Source organism: Polyodon spathula, chromosome 6, assembly GCF_017654505.1.
Source record: "Polyodon spathula isolate WHYD16114869_AA chromosome 6, ASM1765450v1, whole genome shotgun sequence".
NCBI lineage: Eukaryota > Metazoa > Chordata > Actinopteri > Acipenseriformes > Polyodontidae > Polyodon > Polyodon spathula.
In genome coordinates this window covers 36,352,728-36,373,682 of record NC_054539.1, presented here as the reverse complement: position 1 = coordinate 36,373,682, position 20,955 = coordinate 36,352,728, and the positions used below count along the sequence as shown (strand labels likewise).

At 36.2% G+C, this 20,955-nt stretch overlaps 1 protein-coding gene across 1 annotated transcript; it reads left to right on the top strand.

The window, feature by feature from the left end:
* Positions 1–5,875: 5,875 nt before the first annotated feature.
* Positions 5,876–18,560, top strand: LOC121317155 (proteasome subunit beta type-1-B). Its single transcript, XM_041252801.1, has 6 exons — positions 5,876–6,410; positions 7,474–7,581; positions 7,951–8,032; positions 13,588–13,717; positions 14,352–14,458; positions 18,244–18,560. The coding sequence occupies exons 1-6, from the start codon at positions 6,310–6,312 to the stop codon at positions 18,427–18,429; spliced, it is 714 nt and encodes a 237-aa protein (XP_041108735.1). The 5' UTR covers positions 5,876–6,309; the 3' UTR covers positions 18,430–18,560.
* The last annotated feature ends 2,395 nt before the right edge of the window (positions 18,561–20,955 follow it).

Genomic DNA, 20,955 nt, shown 5'->3' with positions numbered 1-20,955 from the left:
ATTATTATTATTATGTAAATATTTTCCAGTAATCATTGAGGATCATTAAGTAACAGAGCACAGATGTTAAGATATGTTTGAATTTGGTGACACTCACTCAGCCCTCAACTCGCAAGTGAAACAAAATAAGCATTCCTGAAATAGCAGTTTGAATTTGGGCAATATATCGTTTACCCACTTCTCATATAAGGGATACAGAGTTTACTCACTTCTATTCTCCTGTGCACAGTCAGAGTCTACTTTCTGATGTTCAGTGTCATTTATCCTTAAAACACTATATACACCCCGTTAAATACAACTCAGATTATCGTTTCTTTCCATAACTGGCTATACACCAGGCTTCTAATTTAGCAAAATCCGACATATCCACTGAGCCAATCGGCGTGTAGTATCACAGTGCAGTGACCCTATCATGGCAGCGCCCAGGAGGAGAATAGAAGCGATTTTAATCTATTAATTGTTTAAATGATTTTTTTTAATGCAAGGAGGTCAGTTTTCTAACAGGGTGTATAACGGTGAATAAGCATTCAAAAAATAATGCTTAGAAAACTCACTCGATCGGAACTGTGAAACCTCCCTTCATCTCTTGCAATGCCAACCCCACTTAATGTGTTTTACGTTTGTGTTCTCCTGCGTGGGATGTGAAGTTTATGACCTTGACTAAAGATGTCGTTAGCAAAGGGGGCCGGTTGTACTAACGAGGTAAACAAAAAATAGGTCACGTTTTACTAAACATTTTAAAACTAATAAACAAACAATTACCATAATGAACACTGTCTTAATATGTTGCTTAAAACATAATAACACAATATTCATAATAAAGCTGAGTTCTTATTTATAAACAGTAACACGTTTAAAGCTTGGGACTCCCTGTCTGTAGCTTGGTGTTGTTTACATTATCTTCAGCACTTTTTAAGTGAATTGTGGGAACAATCCAATAATTGATAATTCATTATCTGGGTTGATTAGATTAGTTCTCTCAATAATATTTAAATTGACGTGTTTCAAAGATCGAGGATTTACTATCAACACACATTCACGCGGAGACACAAGGAATGGTTAATCAATAGTATATTTTATTAAGCACACAAATAATAAACAGAAATCAGAAAAGTCAGAAAGTAAATCTTAGTCTCTAAGCATGAAACACAATCAAAAAACCTCTCACTGCACTCAAGCTTGACTAGAAAGCAGTTGAAACATGACACCGCCTTTTCTCTAGAACATCAGCAGCAGGCAGCAGCCTGTGACGTAGCTAGTTTCTCACTCACACACACGCCCACATCCACTGCATAGATTACATCGGAGATAATGCAGACAATCTTAAGAATATATCACATTAAGTTTATTAATGTTAGATAGATTAAGTAAATGGCAAGTTTACTTTTAAATAAATTCTTCATATAACAAAATGAGGTAGATTATTTATCTCTTATCACTATTATTACTTCATCAAGTTTCACTAAGTTATTTCGCACGCAATGTGTGCAAACTTAATAATTAATAGTTCAATTCTATGTGAATGTGTTACAGTTAATTAATTTAGTTCCATGAAAGGCAAATGCAACTGGAATTATACTCAACGGTTCCTTTAAACTCAGGCTTTTGGACCGCTGGTTTGGAAATTCAGTCTGTTGAAGTGTCCAGTACAACACTCCTCTCGGCAACAAAGTCTTCAATCCCACTTTGGATCAAACTGTGCAACAAAGTTTCAGTTCTCGATAGAATCAACAAACAGCTGCAACAAAGTCTCCAGTCCTTGGATCCACAACAGCGCCCGTCCGCTCTGTTCACTTCGTTGAATGTTTAGCCAGCAGGTAGCAGGGCACAGTTTCTTTGGATACTGAGGGGTTAGGTGTACAGCAGACCGGACTGGTTTGTCTGATAACAGTCGCTCTAAGTTTTAGGGCAGTCTTCTCGCCGGGCCTCAGCCTCGTTGCTTGTGGTCGTTGACTCGATTGCAGCTTACTTCCTCGTCTTGGGTCCATTCCAGGCAGAGTCCCGGGGTTGCAGCTTTGTAGCAGAGTGATAGCACCTTGTGGAGCACAAAATGTTCAATTTCGCTTTGATTTTTATAGTCTTTTTCACTCTGCTGATTAGCTATTTCCTAATTGCTTATGCCTCAAAAGTATAGAAAATGGCTATTATTCCCCACAAACTTTGCTTTTGTGACCAGGACAGTGATATTTTGAAATTTACCTATTTTCCAGAACATTCCAGATAGATTCAGTGCTGAGTAAACTTGAAGTAACTTCTAGAACTTTCTAGAACTTTCCAGTAATATAAATAGTAATATAAATACAGGGGCCTTAAGCCCACCAGTTCAGTTTAGTTCCAGCTGCCTAAGTGGATACATATCTGCATTTTTCTGAGATGGCATCAAGAGGCTGCAAGCATCTGGCAGACGCATTTTGCTATGTCTGCGGCCAATTTATCAAGACAAGAGTGAAAAAGTACTCTGTGGAAGCATCTGCTAAGATGTGTGAGGCTACAAGGCATATTTCGGGCATGCCGGTCGGGGATCAAGACGAACCCTGGACACCTCATTTCACCTGCGAGCACTGCAAAAGAAAACTCTAGAAGGTAAGATGGACAATTGTTCCTCCGAATTTTATGTTATAAAATTTGTTAAAATTTTTAAAATTGTAAAAGTTTTTAATTTTAAAATGTTTTACAATTTTCAATGTTATTCAAAAAATATATCATATATGAAAAATGTTGCGAGAATCTCTTACACATTAGTCAAGGGTGAAATAAATGTATTTTTGTAGGATGGTACAGAGGGGAAAAGAGAGCCATGAAGTTCTCTATCTCATGAATTTGGCGGGAACCCACTGACCACTCAAGCAACTGCTACTTCTGCATGGTGGACCCTTCCAAACGTCGGACTGGCAAGAATGCACCTGCTGTCACCTATCCGGACCTTCCTTCATCCATCGCCCCGGTGTCACACTGCCAAGAGCTCCCCGTACCCACTCCTCCGGAGAGAGAGCAGCCGTCTTTAGAAGAGAGCAGCAAGTCAGAGAGCGAGGATGACATTGTAGATCCAGATGACAATTTCAAGGTGGAGCTGAGGAGAGAAACCCATACTACCATAACCAAAAAGACCTCAACGACTTGATTAGAGATCTTAGTCTCACCAAGTCCAATACCGAGCTTTTGACGTCTAGGCTCAAGCAGTGGAACTTGTTGGATGAAAGTGTGCAAGTCGCAGATCAGAGGAAGTGTCACCAACCTTTTTCCAGCTTCTTCACCCGTCAAGATGGGCTCTGCTTCTGCCACAATGTGACCAGTCTGTTCGAGGCAATCGGAATCGCCTGTAACCAGAATGAGTGGCGCCTCTTCATTGACAGCTCAGCCAGGAGCCTCAAAGCCGTGCTGCTCCGTAATGGTAACAAGTACCCGTCTCTTCCCCTGGCTCACTTGGTGCACCTCAAAGAGGATTTCAACAGCATCAAGACCTTGCTGGACGCTTTGAAGTATGAGGAGTACGGCTGGGAGGTCATAGGAGACTTCAAAATGGTAGCATTCCTGATGGGTCTCCAAGGCAGTTTTACCAAGTTTCCCTGCTATCTTTACCTTTGGGACAACAGGGACACCAAGGTGCACTACCAGGCGGGACTGGCCACAGGAGTTCTCTGGGGAGGAACAACGTCAAGTGGGAGCCACTGGTGGAGTTCTCTGTGCTGATGCCACCACTGCACATCAAATTGGGCCTTATGTAACAATTTGTCAGAGCTCTAGATAAGGAGTCGACAGCCTTCAAGTACCTTCAAGACTTCTTCCCTAAGCTGTCTGAGGCGAAGGTCAAAACCGGTGTCTTCGTCGGACCACAGATAAAGAAGATCCTGGAGTGCAATGAATTCCCCAAGAAGCTCACTAGTAAGGAGAAAGCGGCTTGGAACAGCTTTGTCGCAGTGGTTCAGGGCTTCCTGGGCAATCACAAGGCCGAAAACTATGTGGACTTGGTTGAGACTCTGGTGAAGAACTATGGCACAATGGGCTGTAGGATGTCCCTCAAAGTCCATATCCTTGATGCTCATCTTGATAAATTCAAGGAGAACATGGGAGCGTACTCGGAGGAGCAAGGCGAGCGCTTCCGCCAGGATATACTGGACTTTGAACACCGCTACCAAGGACAGTATAACGAGAACATGATGGGAGACTACATTTTGGTGGCTAATTCGTGAAAGTGATTTGCAGTATAATCATAAATCTCGAAAAACTACTCACTTCTAAATCTTTTGTAGTCATTTTTTGTATTACTTTAGTATAAAATGTTAATTTGGATTCATATGTTGTTTTTTTCTGACTTTATGTGAACGAAAAGACACACATTCACCTGTTTTCTCATTGGAAATAGGTCAATTTCAAAATATCACTGTCCTGGTCACAAAAGCAAAGTTTGTGGGGAATAATAGCCATTTTCTATACTTTTGAGGCATAAGCAATTAGGAAATAACACTTACTACCCAGGAACAAAAATGGTGTTACATAGTGTACTCAGACACTCTACACACACTCTCAGTCACAGTGCAGTCCTGTCAGGTGCGTCATTCCTTTTACACCGCCCCGTTCAATCCCGCTGTTGCCCAGCTAAACCAGTCAGGACCCTGCTGTGCACCCCCCGTACCCCCCTTTACTGCCACTGACGGGGAGCGCGAAAGCAGCAGGACACATTCACTCACTTATTCAACCCCATCCCATTTAACTACTGGAGTGGTGCAAACGCAGAATAACACACAGACCCTATGAGACAGGCAAAACAAACAAACTGGGCAGACAACAGGTCATGCATTGCTGCAATTGTCCATGTAATTATTATTATTATTATTATTATTATTATTATTATTATTATTATTAATAAACAACACACTTTACTGAATCTTGATAACCTATCTAGAGATATCCCTAAGTTAGGTAAATGGGGCATCAAAAGACGTGCCCCCATGCGTTCTATATCGGTTATAATGGGCTACATTTTGGGGTGCTGCTGTTCGTGGAGCATGGTTTAATCGCTAAATCCTTAGTGTTTTTCCAAAGAGAAGACGATAAACTATCTAGTGATACTTTGATATTTAATTTAGTGAGCAAGGCGTCTAAGGTGGGTAAATGAGGCTAAACACGCGGGTAATATAGGGTACCGCTAAGCTGATACAGATGTATTATTATTTATTTATTTATTTAAAGGGGCGATTATTTTTTAAATAGTAGCAATATATTAATTGAGCATGACGTGTATATGAGTTAAAACACACAGAAAAAGAACATGCTGCTTTGTCAACTACACCGCGAATACGGAACCGGTAATAAGTAAGCAACTTCCAGATGGTTCAAAAGAGGAGGAGCGGGTGTTAATTTACTATTACTATTTTATATCGATTAATTAATTAATTTATTTATATGAGTAATACTTTTAAATAAGTGTGTAATCCAATTAAAATAGGAATCCATGATGAATACACTTCTAATTCTAATCATTTATTTCTGTCTGCAATTCATCATGAATTATATATGAACAGCCACTCATTTTAAGTGTTACCGTTTATTTAATATAGCGTTGACAAGGCTGTTCACCCTGCTTTGAATAAAGATAACATGTCGTTCCTCTCCACTTACAAAGTGGCAGCAGTAGTTTTAGTAGCTATTTGAATTACGATGGGCAGCAGGTCACTCGTGGTCTCTACTTTGTTTTTGGTTCACAGCCGCAGCCAGCCAGCCAGCCTCCCGCAGCTACTTTTCAAAGCCGCGCCGTGCTGTGCTGGATCTGCACAGATTTTTGAAGGTGGAGCTTCGTGATGTCATGCAACATCCCTCGCAGAACAGGATTCTGTGCATAACTGCGGAAATCTATGCTACAAGAACGCACCCAAACATTCCCTACGTAGATATATGAGACAACTTCAACTTCCGCTATGACAAGCAGCTGCAGGCTGCAACGTAAAGGAATATCCGCTGGAAAGTGTCTAGACTCACTTCCAGAGCTCGGTAACTCTACGAAATCAACCCATCCCTAAAACCTAACCATAACCGAACAGCTAACCCTAAACATAACCATTAAAAATCGTCGTCCGGCCACTTTCTAGTGGATATTCATTTCTGCAGGCTACAGTAATAATACCATTTTCGTTGGGGGAACAATCTGTTGTTGCGTTCTTGTAGCACATATTTCCGGTTCTGGTACAATTCCGGTACTAGTAGCGCCATATCACCGTGAGACAGCAGACTTCTGGAGATAAACTGAAAGCACTTATCATTTCTCCTGTAGTTTTTGTAAACACAAGTTAATAAATAAATAAAGTAAAAAAGATGCTGTCTGCAGCAACTTATGGAGAGAATGGAAAGATGAATGACTATCATTATAGTGGACCTGTGGAACACAGATTCTCACCTTACACGTTTAACGGAGGGTATGTTTTTAATAATATAAATATCAATAACTTTCGTTGATGAATGTTACTGTCTGAATTGTGTATGGATTTGATAATCGTTTTTACTAACTCATCATATGCATAATTAATTGAATTTAAGTAGTATATTACTACAATATTTGAATTTTAAATGTTTTGTATATGAAATTGCCGTAGTTTTGTTGACAGTTTATAAAGTACTGTACAAACAAAGGTACAGTGTTTTTTTTTTTACTTTTTTTTATCTGTAGCTATTAATTGTATTTGTATGTCTGAGTCATATTAAATTAGAGGTGTAGTAAGAAGATAATTGTTATAGAAACACGGAAGTGACTACGTAAGTTCTGGTCGAAATGCATCTCTAGTGATGGTCTCGCATTCATTTTGCACCTCGACGCTTATTTTTCCAAGAACACGTATAAAGTACTCAGAATGAATACTTTAAGTAACATTGGAACTTTACTCCCATGTCTTTAGTTTACTTTTCAATAATATGGTGATTGTTCAAGTGTTTCTAAAAAGAATTATCACACTCATACAAGACGTTCTTTGTGGATGTCCTTCCTGCGTTAACTGAACAAGTCTGAATAAATCTGTCGTGTAATTTATTTAAAACAATACGAATCAATCCTTTGAGAGACTGAATTGTAGATTGGACCATCTTCAATGTAGCATCATGCCCCTTGTGAAGTCATGGAGATCTTTATGGTGTCACATGGTTCTTGTTAAATTGTTCACGCAGCTAATAAAGGTTTAGTGGATCCCTCTTATATTGCAAGTTAGATTTTTTTTTTTTTTTTTTGCTCTAGTCACTTTATTTTACTATTGTAGACTACAATGCAAAAGGAGCCTCAGAGCCACAAACAATTAATTGAAACCATTATTGTTGAAAGCAGAGGGAAAAATGAATTTGAATATTGGTAAAGACTAGGACTGAAAGTATACCTGTTTGTTAAAAGCCATGGGATAAAATGTATTTGTTGTCTGTCTGAAACAGATTTGTTGCTGGTATTTAAGCAAATACAGTAAAGTGAAATTGTGATCTTTTTTCTCAATCTCCAAGGACTGTACTGGCTGTTGCTGGTGAAGACTTTGCTATCGTTGCCTCTGACACTCGATTGAGTGAAGGTTACTCTATTCACAGCAGAGACTCCCCTAAATGCTACAAACTGTAAGTTGTGTAATGAAATCTACATCTTCATTAACAAAAGTCACCCCACATGAAAATCTATGCATTATGATGTTGGTAACCCAAGTTTAATTTCTTTCATAGGGAAATAAAAAATGATTGTAGACATATGATTAATGCACTTATTTATATAATGTAAGCTTTAAACTATTAACATCCCTACCCAGTACCTCATGAGAAATTATACAATGCACTGCAGTGGTGATATAGCATTCTTTGAAGAAATTAATCAGCCAATAAGATAATGCACGTCACTTGGCTTTATTACACAATTTATTTTAAAGCAGTATGTTAAGTAACAAGTCAGTCTTTGATCTTACCAGTTTTTTTTTTTTTTTAATTATTTTACAGAACAGACAGAACTGTAATTGGATGCAGTGGATTTCATGGAGACTGTCTGACATTGACCAAAATAATTGATGCTCGGTTGAAGGTATTTTTAAGCATTTTATAGTGCTTTTAAAGTTCATGGTGTATTAATAGTGGTACAAAAGCAATGTGATGTCTTTTAAAGCATATACATTGGTTTGCTGTATAGCACAGAAACTGACTGTCATAAGAGAACATTTTACATAGAATAACGTAAGGGTTCGAATATACAGTTGTAGTCAAGTTTACATACCCCAATGGAAATTTACAATTTCTAGAAATTTTAGATTTAAAATTTTAGAAGTTTTAGGAAAAGTCTTTTGTAGCAAAAGGTTTGCTTTTGTGGATGAGGCACAAAATTACAAGAAATAGATGTCTACAATTATTTATTTCAGCCATGTTTTTATAAAACTCCGAAATTACTAATTCAAAAGTTTTCATACCCTTCGATGCTATGGTAGTATTGTCTTCAAGGTTCTAGAAATTTCAATATGATGATGCAGAACCCAATTCTAGAAAAGTCTAGAAAATGCGGGATTGTAGGTGAAAGGGTTAGGCATAGAATGATTGCTGTCATTACCAATAAGTCAATATGGGAAAAAGTAAAGAGCTATCTGAAGACCTTAGGCAGAATATTATTTATTGTCATAAAGCCGGAGAAGGATACATTTCCAAGCATTTGAGTATCCCAATTTCAAATATTGCTTCTATTATCAAGAAGTACAAGACTGATGGTACCGTCACGCTCCCTCTGTCTGGAAGAAAGAAGGATCTTTCACAAAGTAGAAGTAGAAGAATTGTAAGGAAGGTTAATAACAATCCGAGATTGACTGCCAAAGAATTTCTAAGTGAATTGGCTGCAGGTGGGACTGGGGTTTCCATTTCAATCACAGGTCGAGTATTGCATGATGAAGGTCTCAATGGTCGCAGGCCAAGGAAAAAGCCACTCTTGGGTAAACAAGGACAATCAGTTAAAGTTTGCAGAATGGCATTTGAATGATGGATGTGAGTTCTGGGCAAAGGTGTTATGGAGTGATGGAAAGAAAATGAAGCTATTTTGTCACACTGACAGTCATTACGTGAAAGTCTGGTGAAGCGTACAAAAAAAAGAACACCATACCTACTGCCAAGCATGGAGGTAGTAATATCCTTCTATGAGTCTGTTTTTCCTCTAATGGCACAGGAAATTTAGTTCCATTACATGGTAAAATGGATTCCAAAGCATACCAAAAGATATTGGCCTATCATCTGAAACAACTTCTGCTACAAAACTTGGTTTAAAGTGCAACTGAACGTTCCAACACGACAGCAATCCAAAGCACACATCAAGATCTATTTCTGAATGGTTAAAGAATAAAAAAATGAATATTCTGGAATGGTCTCATCAAAGTCCCAATCTAAATCTGATTGAGAATCTTTTGTATGAGTTGATGAAGGATATGCACAAGAGAAGTCCTCGGAATTGGAATGAACTGGAAAAATTTTGCATTAAAGAATTGTCAAAAATCACTAAAGAATCTTGCCAAAAGCTCACTGACAAATATCCTAATCATTTAAAATAGGTTATTATTGCTAAAGATGCCTCAACTAGCTATTAATTTATTTCTTGTAACATTTTTTCCTCATCCACAAAAGCAAAACTTTTTTTGAGAATTTTCTAGAAATTGTGAATTTCCATTGGGGTACAATAATGTATGTATCAAGTTTGTTTTGAGCAATAATGCACAAGCGAAACCCCCACTATCTGAACCCATTATATAGACATGGGAAACCGAGGGACTCTCCATGCTTGGACCACACAGCTATACTGTAACAGGCACTCGGTGATGGTAGAACAAAAGTGGGTTTATAGTAAAACTCGTATCAACATGTGTGTTTGATATTTTGTGTTGTATTTTTTTTCTCCCACTGAACACAAATACGACTTTAACCCGATTCGCACGGGACCAAAAATCACAAAGGTTGTTTTGTAATTTTTACAGACATATGTGAAATTTAGTCCCGTGTGAACTGTCCTTTTCTTTTTATCCCAGGTAATTGTCAGGTAATTGACATTGGGACCTTCTGTAAATTTTCAAACTCAAGCATCCTGTGAATTTGTACTCCCGTGCAAATTGACCATATCACTGTTATGTTAGAATTGATCCAGCATTTCCAGGGTATTTGCCTCAAAGCAATACCAGCCTTCACACTAAACCATAATATAATATTACAATTGGTACGATTTATCGTGACGTTCTCCCGTTCAGTAAAACACTACAGGTGTACATAACCAATCTTGATATCAAGCGAAAATACAAAACATAATTGGAGACTCTTAAATGGATGCTTTGAACTGTGCATTTGAAAATATGTATGCAAATACATACCACTCAAAGGACCGAGTGGTTATTTTAGCCTTTGGAAAAGAAGGTACAGCTAAATTAGTTATTTACACCTGGTTTACTGTTTACAAATCATGCACAAAAGCTCCTTCTCTTGCCACAACATCGCATTTCATTTTGAATTCACTGACTTTTCTTGATGAAAACTAATCCACGTCTGGGAGGTTACTACACATTCACCGCTTGTGACCAGCTCTGAGGAGGCCTGGTTTATAAACCTGTGCCAATCATGCTTTTGTGAAGTTTATATCAAGTGTTTTTTTCCATGTATTTAAAATGTCTTAAATTCTGTTATTGGTCTGAACTCCAAAGTTTTAGTCGTCGTTTGGTTGAAAGACCATGCGTTTTTTTTTTTATTTTGAATGTATTATATCTTCACAGTTGTATGATTATTCTAGTGAGAGTGATAATATTTCTTCACAGTTGTATGATTATTCTAGTGAGTGATAATATTTCTTCACAGTTGTATGCTTATTCTAGTGAGAGTGATAATGGCGATGGTTTGTTTTTAAATGAGGGTCAAGGAGCATGTTTATTGTAGGAATGTATTTTACACATACCTACGTATGTAATAAAGATTACAGTGATATATTTTTCAATATAGCATTGTTTCCTTGGCAGCATAAAATATAAAGAGGTAGTATCTAGGTGTGTGCTTATTATTCAGTTCGCTTGGTGAACCGTGATATCGATACAGGTTTCATATTATTGGTACAGTGACATACTACATTGGTACTGTAAGTGATACTTTGTTAAATGTAAGACTGCATACAAACAGTATTGTTCATGCATAGATCTAGTTTGTGTCTATTGAAAATATGAGAACAGCGTTTATTAGGAATATTTTTGTTAAGCACAACGGAAGGGGACCTGTTTAAACATTAAATAAACCTTAATAGTTTCAGAACACTATTTTCTAAAAATAGAGGTACTTGCTTCCTTACTAAAACATAATGCTGTCATTTGTTAAAGGCAAGCATGCTGCAGCCCCCTACAGTTGACTTGCCTATACATGAGACTGCACGATCTGCATCCACTGAATTGGTTGAAAGTGTAAGGCAAAGCTTTGCTAAGTTATACAGATGTGGAAATCGATTAGAAACAGTCCTAAAACTCGGTTACCCAAGGGCATCTGGCATACTTTAATAAAGGCAATGTGTGCAGCACGTTCGTTGTCGTGTTATTTGTCCCATCCGATAATTTATTTTATTCGTACCTAGTCGAAACAAAGAAAACGTGGCTATTTGGGTCCAAAATTCCAACTGCGAAAAAGTAAGCAGCTGGTTGAAGCGAGGTGGCTGTGCTAGATCGTTTTAGTACTGATTTAACTTGCAGACAGGAATACCTTTTGTCTGGTCTTACTTTCCAGTTTGGTTTCTGAAAGCTGTTTATTTTACGTTCTGTTCAGCAGACTCTAGTAGCCTTCTGTTGTGAATCTGAAGCTACATAGTGATCGATCGTATTTTCTCCTGACACATTAAAATATGCAAAACAATTGCCTCAATCTGCATGTACAGTTTCCTTGGGAAATATCTTGAAACTATCATTAGCCAAAATATACTTTGCTTTTTCTGTCGTCCATTTCTACTATTTTACCTCCAATGCTGAAAACTAGATTTTAGCAACCCAAATGAAAATATTTCAGCAATAGCTTTGGCCCCACCCCTACTGCATAGTAGGTCACAGAAAAGCAGTAAAGACACACTGATAGGCTGATTGAAACTTGGTTCTCATTTGAATAGTAAACAACAACGCTAACCGCTTTTTGTAAATGTTATTTGTGGATGGGTTTTTTTTGGTTTGTTTTTTGCTTAAGTGAACCATCTGGTGGGTGTTTTGACCTACATCCAAGGTAGTTGGCATGATGGTGCTGCTCGCATTTAAATTTTAACGTTATACACCTGATAAATTCTAGACTGAAGATCAATTACTGAGAATATACCTGGGTATATCAAAATGGTGCCAAAGTGCCCCAACACTAGTCATTTAGATTAACACTAGTTAATTTTCTAAACATTTAAACTTAAGGTTAGTGAATTAGATTTAGTCATAAGAAACATTTTGGAGACTTAACATTTTATGAATAGCATGAAATATCTGCATTTGTAATTTCACTATTTAAATCTGCTATGTCATTCTATTTCATTCAAATGAATGTGCAAAAAAAAAAAATAGTTTGCACTGAAAACCCTCGGAGGTCCTCTTTTCATAAGAAATAACCTAATTTTTTAATGTTTCAAGCGTGGAAAATGTGGAGATGGTATTTAACTTATTTAAGAGCAAGGCAACATAACTGTACAGAAGGATGTTTTTTACCCATCAGTGTATAAACTAAATAAAATAAATAAAAAAAAATGTAAATAAAAAAACGAGGACTACAATTGGCTGTCTTCAGATAGTATTGAATAGTTGTATGCTGAGTTATCAGAAAACATGATCCTTAACAAAATAAACAAAATCAGCATTTACACTAAAGTAGGGCTCTGTTCAAAGGTTTGTTCGCTAGCCAGGAATTCGTAGGAAGCTAACCCTTCGAAGGTTCGTCAGGTGACATTCATGCGAGGTCAGATTGTTTTCTTCTTCTCTGTTAACAGTAACCATTTGACAGTGAGTGTGAATACTATAAATCACACATTAAATGTCTCTTGCTTGTAAAATTCAATCTTTTCATTTGTATAATGCCTATTATTAAACAATAGTTTTTGAATTAAAACCACTACCAAATTGCTATATGTAGCACCACTCTATCAGTGCCGCTGTGCACTGGCGGAGTACCTGTATCGGTTGTATTGCATCGAAATAAAACATGTACTGAATACCTAGTGTACAAGACGTGTTGTGGTAGAATAAGTGTGAAACATAAAATATACGCTAGCACTCAATTTTAATTTCAAAGAGCTCTGAGTAGACCCTGCACCTTTTTTAAAAGAACACAGCAGAGGCAGGCACCAGTGTCGAAGAAACATGTTTCCGAACGATAGAAGACAAAAAACCTCTTGTTTATCTACAGTTTACAAAAAGATGTTCACCCAGTCTGAAGTATTTCTTTGAGTTATGTTTCGTTTGAGAGAATGACCATTTATTTTCAATGGACTAGGGTGGGACCCTGTATTATGCAAAAAAAGTTGCAAGTAATAAAGTATTTATTCATCATTATTTTATAAAGCTTGCAATCCTACTTTCTGGGTTCAAAGATAAATTACTAAAAGCTTCACTTGTCCTTTTGTGGTTTCAGATGTATAAGCACTCGAATAACAAGACAATGACGAGCGGTGCAATAGCAGCTATGCTATCCACCATCCTGTACTCGCGACGATTCTTCCCTTACTACGTTTACAACATCATTGGGGGTCTAGATGAAGAAGGTATGTATCACTTATTTCTACAGAATATCTTTTGGAGATTATAGTTAGTCCAACAAAACTTGCAGCATTCCATTGCTGTCAATTAGTTGTAAATTAGTAACTAATAAAAAGTTAGTGATTGTATTCAAAATACATCTTGCACAAGAAACCAACACATAAACAATAAATACATGACATTTGAAATACATAACACACATTCTGCTTTACAGAAGTTTTTTTCTTTCCTTAATAGGTTATTTGGTGGGTTACCAGGTTTCTCTTGACCAACAGTGTTTTTGTTTTTGTTTTTTTACTGTGATATGATGCAAATGTATACTTTTTGTATTTCAGCTGAGCTGAAATATTAGAGTATTTGTTTCAATTTTTAAAAAAAATAGAACATTTTTGTAGGTGATGTATTTAAGTTTGTTCATTTGTAAAGTATTTTTTATTATTATTTTTTTAAACAAGAGAAACACAAAAGGCAACACAGTATTGGTATGAGGCTTCTCTTGCATAAAAGGAGGCTGCTATGTGACGTTGACTTTCAAAAAAAAGTTTCCCTAAATAATAACTAAGCAATAGCCTTCTGTTTTTTTTTTTTTTTTTTTTTTAATATTTACTTTCAACTATTAATTGATTGTTTTCTCACCAGGAAAGGGAGCAGTGTACAGTTTTGATCCAGTTGGATCATACCAGAGAGATACTTACAAAGCAGGAGGCTCTGCAAGTGCCATGCTGCAGCCCCTCCTCGACAACCAGGTATAGTGTCTACTGTTGGTCAAGATTCTTATTGTAGCCAGGTACAGATACACTAGATTAGAGCCTTGATTTTAAAGTACATTGTGCTAATAATATAATTCCAGTAAATCTTACCTAACATACAGTTGCAGACAAAAGTATTGGCACCCTACAAATTCAAGGTAACCAATTAAGGACAAGAATTTTTAATAAACTTTTACCACATTATACCACATATATATAATGTATAATTCATGGCAGAAGTATTGGCACCCCTGCTTTGGTTTTCCATTTGCTATTGTAGCTTTCAGACGTTTATGGTAATTCTTAACCAGTAGGTTAAATCTAGGACCATTCTGTCCTTCAGCGCAGACAAGTTGCGTACACAGTGCTTGCTGCTGCTTTTCTCAGATTGGTCAAAGGCATTTCTATTGGATTGAGATCTTGTAGTCACTCAAGAACTGTTTCATAGTTTTCAAAAATTCCAGAGCCGTATGCCTTGAGTCGTTGTAGGGCTGTAACAAAGGGCACATTTTGACCTTCAAAGGTTCAGAACACATTACTGAATAAAGTGCGAACCTTCAATAGTACTAATTTGCATAATTTACTGGTGACTGTCACCATAGCTACTAGTTTATAGTTGATTGAAAATCCTATTATTTTACAGGTAATCCATATAAATGTAATAACACATTCACATGTAGTTTAAAAATAAGTTATCTAGAACAATAATCATGTTTTTATAATTTAAATAAAAATACACATTTATGTACTCGTAATTAATGCTGCTTGCGATACTCATACATATACAGTAGTGTTGGATGATAATGCAATTTTCCGTTATCGATTTATATCGGCTGTAAAGGATCATGGTTTGGGCTAGGTGTTTGTCACAGAAAATTTGGACGTAAATCACAGAGAAGTCACCGTCAATGCGTTCAAAATCACGGAGAAAGTGACAAAGAGAATATTCACGGGGATAAAAAAAAAACAAAAAACTGGCTTTTAATAAAAGCTTATTGTGACGCCCAGTGCACAGCAAAGCAAAGAAGCACGAGACAAGCAAATGGAATTTCAATGTGTTGCCCTGCAGTGGTGACTACTAACTAACAGTAGCATTTCTAAGTGCTGAATTAAGCACACAATAAAGACTCAAACGGGAAAGGGTAAGCAGACGGGAACTATAGATAAACGAGAAGTTTCACTTGTTTATTTTTTCTAAAACCCTTATTGGACTGTAGAGGTGCTTCCTGGGAAATGTATTTATTATTATTTTTGTAGTAGGTTTTATTTTCTAATGGGAAAAGCATAAACTTAACGTGAATTGATTAGCCATTTCCACAGTTTTTCCGGTGTTTAGTGACTATCCACCTATTTCGTTTTTTTTTTTTTTTTATCAGGAGTGTTTTATCGGTTAAAATTCAAAATCGAGGTCCTGCTTATAATTTACAAGGTCATACAATGCAGGATTCAGTGATAATGTGGCACATGTTACTTTTGTTATTTATTTTTTATTTTTAAATAACTATCTTTATAGGTGTGTATGATTTGTTACCAAAATCTCTGTCGAGGATAATTTCGTACCACTTAATTTGCATCAATGCAACATAACCTGGTTAACCATACTGGTGGCAAATATCAAGTGCTTAGATGACAGATATGGTTGTGCTCTTGTAGAACTTCCAGATAAAACAAAATACGTTGACAAGAAATTGCATTAGTTCCATTACCTACTTGAGTATAAGGCGGTTTAATAAATACTTTCTGATTTTAAATATAGGCCTACTGTGTGATAGTTTGGGGTAGTCAGTCTATTTAAAACATTAGGTAGTGTGTGTATATATATATATATATATATATATATATATATATATATATATATATAATATATATATATATATATATATATATATATATATATATATATATATATATATATATATATATATATATATATATATATATATATATATATATATATATATATATATATAATATATATATAATTATTAGAATAAACCTCTACCGAATAAGACCATTCTTGAAATGCCTGGAAGGTAGGTAGCAAATCCTCACTACTAATGTATATACCAAAGGTAAGTAGCCTAAATTCTAGCATTCAAATCATGTTTGAGAATTAAGAGCTGACTGAGTATGTTGTCTTTGGCTGAGCACATTGGGATATACAAAACAAAACCTTGTTTTCTACATTCCGGAACCTAAATGAAGCACTCGGCTGTATATCCTGCTTAGTTGTATAAAAGTTCACAATCTAAAGTCATTACCAATGCTGCCTCATTAAATTGACCATGTTTAAATGTAGTAGTGCAAGTGTTTATTCCTGTTTTACTGTATAGAGGTGATTTTATACAGTTAACTGAGCATGTGCGTTGTAAACTGACGTAAATGGCCATGGGCCCAATGACAGGATTGTAAACAGGTTTGATATTCCTGCACTAAATTGGCTGCAAAAAAGGAAACTGAAAGACTTTATTAAAAGACTGTAAAGGACTGATGTGCTACAATGACCACAAGGTATGTCTAACGAGTTCTATTCAGCCTATTGCTTTATGAGAATGGATCAGTGATAAACCTGAAGAACTTTGAAGTCACAAGTTGGGAACGTGGGGGAAGGAGAGTTGTAAATGTTTCTGTCATGTAAGAATATGTAAACTGTAAGTGATCAACGACCTTTCACCCCGACTCAAACAGATGCATACATTAGCCAATGCATTTCTAGTTATTTTGCATTGGCCAATGTGCAATTACAAAACCTCGTCAATGTGTGGGTTCACAAAAATGTATCTCTTGATTTGTTTGTATATATCTTTTTTTGATATAGCAAATCTTGTGGACTGTCCTTAGACTACACTATTTTACAGCATGTGCATTGTGATCAAGTAAACTGTGATTAAAGATGTTAAGGTCAATTATTTATTTCTTGATGTGGACTTAGCAGTTGCACTAGCAATAATGTATCTATTTAATATGTATGTAATTTGCTAAAAATTTAATTTATTGGTTAGTTACAAATGCCAAAAGAAGCCATGATGCGAAGAGAGTGTTAAATACAGGCTGATGGTTTTATCATTGTTGAGAACAGGATGAAAAATAAATAGCATCTGTACTTTTTTTTAAAAACTTGTATCAAGTGTTATAATTTGAATTGGTAGTTTACAAATCTGTTTAAATTAAGTATGATATTCTGTGTAAGGGTATTGCTGATACTGTTATTGTAATCAATACTTGCAGCGGTATCATTGCACTATAGTTTAAATAACAAAGAACATAATACACATTACGTAATAAATACAAATTTAGCTAACACACGCCCACTTTGATCCAGGTCAATCAAATTCAATTAAAACAAGTACTGATATTTAAATGATTTATTTTTTGTACCAATCTCACAGCTATAACATGTGTCTATCTAGTTTTCTAGCCATGTAGCACTCTCTAGCATGCAAAACACATAATGACTGGTTAAATAAAATTTAAATAAAGTTGCACCAACTTCAATTGTGCTGCAAATCCTGACAAAATTTTGCATCTCTGCTGTCTGAACGTGCAGCTCTTAGTGTACTTCCAGTCTAACAGACCACTGCAGACATGTTATCAGAAGCATGACTTTTTAAAAAAGAAATGGCATTTCTATTCCTAATTTTTATATTTCTTATAGCTATTGTGGTGGATTCACTGTTCTTACTGCTCTTTTTTGTAATTTTGAAGTTTGTTAGTAACATTATTGCTATATACTGGTAGTTTTGTGCACTTTATTATATTAAGAATTGCTTTTTTCGCTTTAGATTGGGTTTAAGAACATGGAGAATGTAGAGCATTTGCCTCTGTCCCAAGAAAAGGCAGTTCAGCTGGTCAAGGATGTCTTTATTTCTGCTGCTGAAAGAGATGTCTACACTGGTGATGCACTCCGAATCTGCATTGTTACAAAGGACGGCATCAAGGAAGATACTATTCCACTCCGAAAGGATTAAGCAATTTTCTCTGCTGTGCAAATCAGAATTAACTTGTACTATTTCCTTCAATACATGATTTTAGTGTAACTTGCCCAATATTTTCTTCATACACTCATTTTTGTAACAGAATAAAGGAATCAAAAACAGAACCATTTGCAAAATGTGTTTGTCTGCCAAAAGCTTCGAAAAGAGTGGAAATATAGCCTGGTATATTTATTTGTCTTTGCTTTTGGACTAATTTATAAATGTGTACTGTAGATGAGCTACTAAAGCATAAACAATTGATAGTTATCCAAACCAACACAAGTTCTGATATTCTGTTTTTGATAGCTTGTACTTAATATCCTTACTCTGTTTGGATTGGTAGCTGTAATCCGCTTTGCAATTTTTACTTTAGAGGTTTTAATCTTGACACTTTCTATTGATTGATTGATTAATCATCTGATCATATAATCACTTAATCACACCTCTTTGCTAGTGATAGGAAATTACATGAAATTAAGAAAAAAAAAAAACCCAGACAGGTATTTGTGAAAGCACCGGGTAACATTTATTCTTGTGTCTCCTGGGTATCCAGACACTTGATGATAACACCGTGTAACAATTTTTATTTATTTTTTTTTGTTCCTGGGTAGTAAGTATTTACAGTATAATCGTAAATCTCGAAAAACTACTCGCTTCTAAATCTTTTGTAGTCATTTTTGTTAGTATAAATACATGTTAATTTGGATTCATATGTTGTTTTTTTCTGACTTTATGTGAACGAAAAGACACATATTTGCCTGTTTTCTCATTGGAAATAGTGATATTTTGAAATATCACTGTCCTGGTCACAAAAGCAAAGTTTGTGGGGAATAATAGCCATTTTCTATACTTTTGAGGCATAAGCAATTAGGAAATAACACTTACTACCCAGGAACAAAAATTGTGTTACATAGTGTATTTTGAAATGTACCTATTTCCAATGAGAAAATGGGCAAATTTGTGTCTTTTCGTTCACATAAAGTCAGATATGTATGACTATTCAACATCTGAATCCAAATTAACATGTATTTATACTAAAGTAATACAAAAATGACTACAAAAGATTTAGAAATGAGTAGTTTTTTGAGATTTACGATTATACTGTAAATCACTTTCACGAATCAGCTCCCAAATGTAGTCTTCCATCATGTTCTCGTTATACTGTCCTTGGTAGCAGGGTTCAAAGTCCAGTATATCCTGGTGGAAGCGCTCGCCTTGCTCCTCCGAGTACGCTCCCATGTTCTCCTTGAATTTATCAAGAAGAGTATCAAGAATATGGACTTTGAGGGACATCCAACAGCCCATTGTGCCGTAATTCTTCACCAGTCTCAACCAGCTCCACGTAGTTTTCGGCCTTGTGATTGCCCAGGAAGCCCCGAACCACTGCGACAAAACTGTTCCAAGCTGCTTTCTCCTTACTAGTGAGCTTCTTGGGGAATTCATTGCACTCCAGGATCTTCTTTATCTGTGGTCTGACGAAGACAATGGCTTTGACCTTTGCCTCAGACAGCTTAGGGAAGAAGTCTTGAAGGTACTTGAAGGCTGCCGACTCCTTATCTAGAGCTCTGACAAATTGTTTCATGAGGCCCAATTTGATGTGTAGTGGTGGCATCAGCACCTTCCGGGGGTCCACCAGTGGCTCCCACTTGACGTTGTTCCTCCCCACAGAGAACTCGGTTCGCTGTGGCCAGTCCCGCCTGTGGTAGTGCGCCTTGGTGTCCCTGTTGTCCCAAAGGTAAAGATAGCAGGGAAACTTGGTAAAACTGCCTTGGAGACCCATCAGCAACGCCACCATTGCAGCCTCTTGATGCCATCTCAGAAAAATGCAGATATGTATCACTGTCCTGGTCACAAAAGCAAAGTTTGTGGGGAATGATAGCCATTTTCTATACTTTTGAGGCATAAGCAATTAGGAAATAACACTTACTATCCAGGAACCAAAAAAAAAAAAAAATTGTTACACGGTGTAATGTGTTGTCTTTAGTTGACTATATCTAGTTGTGCTTTTTTATGTTCTACATTTGCTTTTTCATTAGTGTTTTTTTTTTTTTTTTTTTTCATTATTATTATGGTAAAGTACCGTGTTTATTTAAACACTGTAGGATTTGACTGGGGTAAGATAACGTTAAAAAAACAAAACAACTTTAACCTCTTTACTTCCTTTTTTAGCTTCATTTTTGAGCTTATTGCTTCATTTAAATAGTTTTCTTTAAATATTCACACGTACTCCACACGTTAGGTCACCATCATAACTGTTGCATGAAACCGCAGTGTAGTAATGCAGCACCTCTGCACTTAAGCATTTGTATATCAGCTGACAACAGCTGATATCCCATCACGCCTTTCTTCTTAAAGGCGTACAGCCTCTATAGATAAAGCCCCTATATCTCACACGTGGGTAGATATTTTTACAATAACACAACAAAAGGAATATGCTTTTTTTGTGTGCATATGTATAGCTGTAATGTACGATATATCACCTTACAGTACATTAATATTTTTTTTTAAAATGTACTGCAT